The sequence below is a fragment of the Miscanthus floridulus genome, chromosome 2 (assembly GCF_019320115.1).
Source record: "Miscanthus floridulus cultivar M001 chromosome 2, ASM1932011v1, whole genome shotgun sequence".
Taxonomy (NCBI): domain Eukaryota; kingdom Viridiplantae; phylum Streptophyta; class Magnoliopsida; order Poales; family Poaceae; genus Miscanthus; species Miscanthus floridulus.
Window position 1 is genome coordinate 157,871,137 of NC_089581.1, and position 8,599 is coordinate 157,879,735.

The 8,599-nt window shown below is 43.4% G+C and overlaps 1 protein-coding gene across 3 annotated transcripts; it reads right to left on the reverse strand.

Moving 5' to 3' along the window:
- Positions 1 to 513: 513 nt before the first annotated feature.
- LOC136534569 (autophagy-related protein 9-like) lies at positions 514 to 8,284 on the reverse strand. Of its 3 annotated transcripts, none has more exons than XM_066526998.1 (10): positions 8,002 to 8,284; positions 6,623 to 7,256; positions 6,219 to 6,539; positions 5,277 to 5,499; positions 4,927 to 5,106; positions 4,184 to 4,390; positions 3,525 to 3,602; positions 3,375 to 3,445; positions 3,172 to 3,282; positions 514 to 2,092 (listed from the first exon to the last, which is right to left on the reverse strand). In XM_066526998.1, exons 2-10 carry the CDS (start codon positions 7,195 to 7,197, stop codon positions 1,192 to 1,194), a joined length of 2,667 nt encoding a protein of 888 aa, XP_066383095.1. In that variant the 5' UTR covers positions 7,198 to 7,256; positions 8,002 to 8,284; the 3' UTR covers positions 514 to 1,191. The 3 variants fall into 3 exon arrangements, with proteins under 3 accessions (XP_066383095.1, XP_066383086.1, XP_066383079.1); XM_066526989.1 differs by having other exon boundaries at positions 7,996 to 8,083; XM_066526982.1 differs by lacking the exon at positions 8,002 to 8,284 and having other exon boundaries at positions 6,623 to 7,900.
- Positions 8,285 to 8,599: the final 315 nt, after the last annotated feature.

An 8,599-nucleotide genomic window follows, 5' to 3' on the forward strand; every position in this document is an offset into this window, starting at 1 on the left:
GGGAGAGATCAGGTGGGAAGTGTATGCTTGGGATGGGCCGTTGCGTTCGTTGCCGGTTTGAATCCGCGAAAACGACGGGTGGTTGGTTGTGGTGGAGTCCATGGGGATTGGGGAGCAAAACGTGCGGGAAACCATCCTGTGTGAGAATGGGTTCGGTGTACGACCGCCATCATCGCAATTAATCAACGCCGAGTTGACAGCAGGGCGAGAGGACCCTCTGGAGTGGTCCTTGGCAACCACTACAGCCAGTGCAACGAGCAGAGTTTTCCGAGTTGCGACGAAGTGGTTTTCAAAATTGAGATGATTCCTCTGACACAAAAGAGCTTTTATTTTGCACCATTTTTTTTTCTCTCCAGATTGTGTGTTTGGAGATCTAATGAAGCAGTTTACCATGAACAGTTACCGATTTACTGGTAGCAAACCACTGATCAGGGTCACCTTCATTCGTGTGACGTGTCGCCGGTCTCAGTCTGCCCTGGAATTCCAGAGCCCTGCTGCTCCAGCCGAGCTGCGAGAGTTTGGTATCGGCTATCGACCTTGTTGCGTGCGTACGAAACCTACTTTCACACCTACCAAAACGGTCTCGTTTTGTAAGGACAACGATCTCGAGAGCGACAAGAAAGCTAAAGCTGGAAGCTCCTTGCCTGGCTCTAAGAGAACAGAATCACCGTGCCAACGACTTTCTGTGCCCTAAAACAGCAAACTTCATGGCAGAATGACAGAGGCGCAGAGGAATTGCTTCGCTCATCCTGCTGCTGAACTGCCAAGGGCAACAGGATTCCGGCAACGGATCCCACCGGATCTGCAGCCGATCGGGCGTCCGTGCCTGCATAACTGTAGATCTACGACGCACTAGAAGCTACGCCAGGAAAAAACTGGATAGCAATTGCTAGCCAATTCAAGTTCTGCATTTCAATGCTGCAACTTGCAAGACCTAAACCAAGTCACGAACGCTTCCGAAGTTTTACAGCACTTATGTTGCAGCTACCAAGCACCCTTCCAACTTGTAAAAGAATGTTTCTATGATACCCGCCCTGGACAGAGCAGGAGGTTACTGACCTGTACAAAAGAATCTATGGCTGTTTTGACAGTTTATGGGCGAGACGCACCATTTGATTCTGATGTGGTTCAAACGACAAATTACAACCGTTAACATGCATGCATCAACTAATCCTGAGGAGTTTAACCAGCTTACACAGGGTCACTGCTTCTAGGTATTATTCTTACTGGAAGACCAGCTGGCGCGGGATCTTGATGATCCATGACCAGGTGTCTATCATCTTCATCCTTCTGATGGACATCAGCAAAGTGCAGGCTCAGCCCTTCCTCAATGTCAGAGTCGACCATATATCTTGTCTTGGACAAAGCTTGAGGGCTCCTCCACACGCTGCTGCTTCTACCATTGCTCTGCTCTAGATCCTCCGTGCTTCCCTCTGATGTATCGCCACTGTGATTACTGGAATGAGGATGTGTCATGTATCGATTTCCAAATTCTGGAGGCTCAATGAAGCTGCCCTCGGGACCAGAAGGATATGCAGGGGCATGTGCCCACCAATTGCTGTTAGTGTTATCTTCTGTACCATGGTGCTTCACTGGAGTGTTCCGGAACAAAGCACTTGATGTGGATGCCCCCAGATGACTTTGAACCCTTTCGTACAACTCGTAATCCCACTCTCCGACTTCTTCAATTTCAGATGTTTCCCTTGCTGGTGGACTTGTGCTCACACCAGTCTCAGGGAATGCTGGATCAAATTGGGGGGCCTCAGCTCTATCCGAGCGTGGTGGATGACACATGTAATACCAGTCCAGGATATATGGATGAGTTCTTTGGTCTGTGTCCAGCAATCCCAAGGGGTTCAAGTTATAAACAGGAGGCAAAGTGGCCTCAGCATGGCCATGAATATCGCTATTGAGTTGTTGGAAGGTATCATCCCTTTGACCTCTAGTGCCTGCCACAAAGCCTGAAGCTTCCATTGCTTGATATTGTGCAAGAGCTTGTTGACGTATTTGCTTTTCTTTGAACTTTTGGAGGTTAGATAAGAATTGTTTGCCATCAGCATTTGGCTCCCATGATGGATAGACACTCTGAAAACTGAAAACAATCATGTAAGACGGTTAGTCTTCATATTGCTGCTCCTGGTTTTGCAATGACAAGAAAATCTGATTGAACTTTGAAAATCTAAGGACAGGTAACCTATTCTGATCTTGACCTCCCAAAGAAGAGGGGGAGAAAATTGCAAAAGTGTAGTACAGGCCTCTATGGAAGCAGCCAAACCCAGGCATGTGATCGAAGAGTACAATATGCAGAGTTGACTTAATAGAATGGTGCTCGCTAAAGCTGTTGATCAGTGCTTGTATAAGACTACTTTTTTTCCCCTCGAACTACTTGTATAAGACTACTGAACTACGTCTATAGCACACAGAGCAGACCAAGCAGAATGATTCTTGCCTGGAATATCTTCAGATCAGTGCTAAAAGATTGTCAGTGCCTATATTCTGCTACACCTATAGTGTCAACAGGGCAGTAACGGCAAAAGGTGTGACAGTAAAAAGGGTGCTCTTGTCCAAACTTAGGATAAAAGCAAGCCTTCATATACTAGTACCTTCAAGCGATTAAAGTTAGAAATACTGGATGTTTTCATTTGCCTAGGCAACATCATTTTCCACCAAATCCCACTATTAAGGCCTGGGAAGAGGGGGTAGGGGGATGTTCTAAGAATTTTCCAGATCAGTTCACACTTGTACAAAATTCAAAGGATTTACTTCCTGAAACCCCCGTTTCCAAACAGGGACTTAATGTTGATAGGTGCCATTTTAGATAGTACACATTTTACAGGAGCAAACTATCTAAGTAATCTAAGGCACTCAAATGGTACATAAATTTGCAAGCATCGCATTCAACGACACTACAGTAGAAGTACACCTGTTGGGTTGCTGCCCCAGCTAGCTTCCCGGACCAGACAGCACCATCCAGCCCCAGGTGCTCACAAAATCGGACGCCTGGGGGTGCTGCCTAGCCTAGGCAAGCTGGCCACACAACTTCAGAGCAAACAACTATTGAAGTACTACAATTCATCTAATCAATCCTTGACAGCACTTACAATGCACTTGTGATAAACCACACTACATGCCTAGTAAAAAAGTAAAAGAAATATTTGAAATTGCATGTACCTTAAGAACGATTTCTCCATCTTCCCTTGGGAGCTCCTGAGACCTTTAAGAGCATTGAACGGTGACCCATAGTTTCTATTTCCATGTCTTTTGAAGTCAAACAAGCTCAGACTATTGTAAACATAGAGAAATAAATGTGTTAAGTATTGCAAAGGCCAAGCAAAAATAAGCACTAAGAAAATAACAGAAACAGAAGCAAAGACCTGCATACATCTCCCACTCCGTCTACATAAATTGTGAAGTCTGAGATGAAGCGCAGAATGTCATCAACTCGCTGTGGATAATGAGAATTCAGAACTGTCAATAAACTTGGATGACATAAAAATCAATGTTGAGTTAGTTCAGAATATTACCTTTGGTACCTCAAAAATAAGCAAGTAAGGAGTGATGAAAATGGAGGCCATCTCTTCAAGTAGCATAATTATAGTATACTGCACACACAGATTGTCAAGTCAATTCTTATTGCCATATAATTGAAGCAGCAAACCACAAAGCTGATTGCCTTATACCCCATCATAAAATGTATAAGTAGAACCAAGATCTTAAAGCAACTATGCAATAAGGAGAGGGGAATGTTAGGAACTAGCCATGGTTGGGACAGTCATATGGGCCATGGGCCTCGAGCCCAGTCCAGACATTGGATGGGAGATTACATATGCCAAGGGTCAGCAGCGAGAAGGGCATCAAGCATTACAGAACCAATTAACCAACAGGTTATCTCCTTTCCTAGAACTCTCCCCCCCTCTTACTGTTCCTCTTCTTCCTCTCGATACCCTAAGATTCTACTACTTCCTCCTCTGATTTCCTCCTATTCTCTGCAATCCAGTACCAGGTTGCTAACAGGGGTCAATGAATACAAAGAAATGGATGGATTGGAAGTTTAGAACACTCATTTTAAAGCTAGATGGTATGGCTTGCACGTGAGGATCTTTTAATACCTTGGCCAGTTGGTAACAATTCTGAGCCAGCTAAGCTATCTTAAATGAACTGTAACTAGAGGTCAATTAGTTACCTGAAATAATGTCTCAAATTCTCTCCGGACAAGTTCGCTGTTCTCTTTACCACGCCACCGCTTTGGCATGTAATGTGTTTGGTGAACAGCGAGGCACATGGCCCCTTCTGGGTCAATAACTTGAAGCTCATCGGCCACTACTTTTCGACTTATAGCTGCTATTGTTCCAAAAACAATAGTATACCAGAGAAGATTTCTTCCAAAAATCTACAGACATAACATATAAGATTCTACAAAGTGAATAAGATACATGCACTACAAAAATACAAAAGAAAATGCTAATATCCCCATACAAGTCACATCAAGTTGCAAAGATCCCTAGAAGTTATTTCAAGTTGCAAATATGCTATAAAATAGTTGCATTTACCACCCCCACAGATCTAATCCATATGCATAAAATAGTTGTGACCTCACGTGTTTGGCACTTGTTGCCAGCATGAAAAGATTGGGGGGTGATGATGATTAAAACTATGTACTCAAGTCCACTGAATCAAATGTGGTAACCTAATATGTCGTCAAACCCTCCCACACCACCCTCTCCTTCCTATGGTGACCAACTATATATGGAACACTCTGAGCTCACATCAAGGCAAATATGTGGATCCCATAAAGTAAGACTTCATTGGGACTATACTTGTAGGATAAACACAGCTATTCTACCAAGGAGGTATTTGCATCTTGAAGTGACTTATAGCAGGTATTTGCAATTTAGACAAAGAAACAATACAAAAAGTAGGGCTTACATGTCCTTCAAGAATAGATTCACCCACAAATCCAATGATAATTAGAGCACCAGCCAAGCCACCAGAAACAAAAGATACAAATTTAGCTATGATGGAAATCAGTGGGGTTGGAAATTGCTTCAAGTAATTTAAAGAATGAACAACACCGTTGTTCATTCTGTGTCTGAAGAAGTGATCAACCTGCAATGTTTGTAATCACTTTTAGATCAGTAAAACAATACTCGCAGATACTGACTATGAGATTGATTAGCCACAAAAATTAAGAAAGGGAAAGCTGGAGAGCCCAAAGATTCATTTAGATATCAGCTGCAATACAAGAAAAACTAATGATGAGTCTGAGTAGAAGCTACCTCATTATACTCCCTAAAGATCCACCTCGATAAGTTTGACCATCGTCTAGATGATGCTGTACTGGGGTGATTATAAATTTCTTCAGCGTGCCTTAGAATGACGTAAACCAATGGAAATATCACAAGGCAGGGTGATAGGATAAGCATTGCAATGCCAACAAATATAAGTCGCTTTTTCAACACATCTGGGCTTGTCAAAAACTCTTTCCTTACACAAAATTTACTGAAAAAAGAGAATAAATGTTTAGTAAAAGAATTCAATGAAGAGGAAGCAAACTCTAGTGAAATAAAACAAATTATTAGTAAACACAATGATTTGAACCATCCCGAAGCAATGTATGAGTGCTTGGTAGAAAGCCATCTGGTATGCGCATTGGAAGTTGGGGAGTCTAGATTCTAGCCTGTACATGATATGTTGGATGAGCTTCTGATGGACGTGAGGACTAGGATTCATCATAAATGATCCGTTCTATATGGATAGGTTATTTAAGCTAACAAAGTAAATGACACAATACATCTGGTCACCTAGAAAATGCTAGTACAGATTGTTTTAGAACTTAGAAACTGCTATGCCAGTATACACACTATGTTCATGTTATGACGGAGTTCTGATATATACAAAGTGCCTCCAGTATTAACTAAAATAATAAAAATTGGTATTGACAGTTGGCTGATTTATTTCAGACTTCTAAAGTTCCGATGCAGCTATGTGCTGAAGCAGCAGCTTTAACAGCTTATGCCTTCTTAATGCCTAGTTGCTCCCCTTTTCCTTCCATAAATGGCCTAGTTGCTCTGGGCTAAGCTAATATCCAAAGAAAGAGTGCCATGTAAAAACAAGCACATAGCTTGGTCATGTAGAGTCTAAAGCATTTTAGCCAACAATATTTTACAAAAATTAAGAAAGAAATAAGATCCAATGGAAGCAGTCACAGACTTCCTTACCTATCAAACATACTTTGAAAGATGCACCAATTTAAGGTCCATTCGAGGGCCTTTGGAAGTATCAGATAGTTTCTCCTTCCATGCTCATGTGATCCAACAGTCAGGCCAGCCCCAGGCACACAAGAATGAATTGGAAATGAAAGAATGCCTTTATTGACCATCCCTATCAAATAATTTTCTTTCCTCATGATTCTCATGATAATATCATGCTCTGAGAGATCCCTAACAACACAAAGTTTTTGAGATTTCTGGAGCAGGACAACCTTCTCAATTATTTTGGGCCATGATATAGTCTGAATCTCAAGATCATTCACCTTAAGTCTGCACGAAGGTAAACAGGATAAGGGCAAAATCATTGCTATGAGCTAAAAAGGGAAAAAAAAGCACATAAGCAGAAAAGTTACCTGTCATAGTAGAACTGACGAACATTGAGTGTACTTCTTAACTGTACAAAGAACTTGAGGAAGTTGGTAAGTCCATAAGCTGTCATTATGACCATTGATCCAACAATTATCATTTTGGGCAACGTGAAGGGAACTAATGGGTCATGCTTAATGACCTTCATCAGATCACATGGTTTCTCCCCAGATTCAAGTGCCTCCACTCCGCATTTCAAATGAATAAGATTATCCCAATCAACAAATAAGAAAAAGAACCCGATACAGCATACCATAAAAAGTACATTAAGGACCTCTATTATCCATTTGGTAATGATACACCTGAGCCCTTTTGCACAGAAATATTCGTAAAGCCTTTCAAAGAAAATGTCCAAATCAGGGATATGTTCTTCCTTGACACCTTCGCCATGGAGAAGTCCAGATGGGCTCTCACTTCCAGAACTTGGCAACCTCCGGTAGTCGGACAACTCTATTTCAGGTGGAATATCAACAAGCAGCTGCGCTGATAACGGCGATTGGATTCTCCATGGCCAGTTAAGTCTTGTTTGTGCATGAGTGTCCTTCGAAAGGAAGGACATCATTCATGAAAAGAGAAGGCAGGGCCAGTAGATAGGTCCCTTGCCATGCCAGACACACACACCTATATGGAAAAACAAATATTCACATTTTGCATACCACCATATACTCGATTGAAGTAGCAGCACAATGAAACCAGAGTTCCTCCAAAACTCACAAATTAAGACAAAGTCGGTCAATTAAATAAAAGTGATGTAAAATGGAAAATAATTACTATTTAGAGCAGAAGCAAATCCAAAATTAAGTCCTGGGCAAGCTTAAACAAGTACATTTGGAAGGCATCAAAGTGAAATCAAACATATGAGTAGCTATCATTCCTGAACAAACAGAAATTCTGCTATGCCAAGAACTAAATTTCTACCAGCTTACCACATCTAGCACCAAGCAGCAATAGTTGCAGGTTTGCAGCCGAAGCTGAACTACCCTCAAGTTCTTTGCATCAATGGATTAATCAATCAACTCCTCACTGAGACCAAAATGGCCAAAACGTAATTGTATAACACCTGCTCCCTTCACATATCAAGGGCGTGCTTCAGCAAAAGCAGCTCGATGCCCTACACGGCTAGACCCCCACGCTTCAGCAGCTAACCAATAGGTTGAGCTAACTATCAGCAAAATCCGTACTCTCTACCTACACCACCAACGTCTAAACCATCCCCACAACGCATGACCGGTTCAACTACCAAGGTTGTCAGCTAATTGACGCCAAAACGCCGGAATCAAATCGAACTCGACCCGTCAATCTATCTATCCACACAATCGCCAGAAAATAAAATCCACGCGAAGAGGAGAAAGGCGCTTACACCGACCTGAGGAGCGCCGGCGATCGGCGGTGCGCAAGCGCGAGGGGGGGGGGGGGGGGGGGGGGGGGGGGGGGGGGCGGGGGCGGGGTGGCGGGGGGTGGCGGGGGCGGTTGTGGGCAGGGGGGAGAAGCGCGGAGCGGCGAGGGCTGGAGGCTTCGCGTGAGGAGGTGACTTGCGGTGGACTGCAGCGCCGCCGGAGTTGGGATGGGGTGCGGGCTGGGGAAATTGCGCGAGGGGGCGAAAGCAAACGAGGAGACGACAGGGAAGGCAAGGGGGCAGCAGGGAAGAGAGGGCGTGCGTTTCAGGAGACGTGACGGGATCGAGGAGGGGAATAGTTTTGTTCGTTCCGTTTATCCGCGGGTTTCTTCGTGTGTTGCGTTGCGTTAATCGCCAAGGAATTGGGAATCGCAATGGCTTGCGCGTGGGACCGGCCGATGATTAGTTTATTCATTATAACTGTTGAGCACTGCCATTTGGGGGTAGAGCTTATCACCTTCTTTTTTTTTTTTCGTTCGGCTTACCCCTGTCTGATTTGTTTGGCTTTTTTTTTCCAGCTTGAACAATATTTTTCTCTCATAACATTTTAGCTAGAACAGTATTTTTC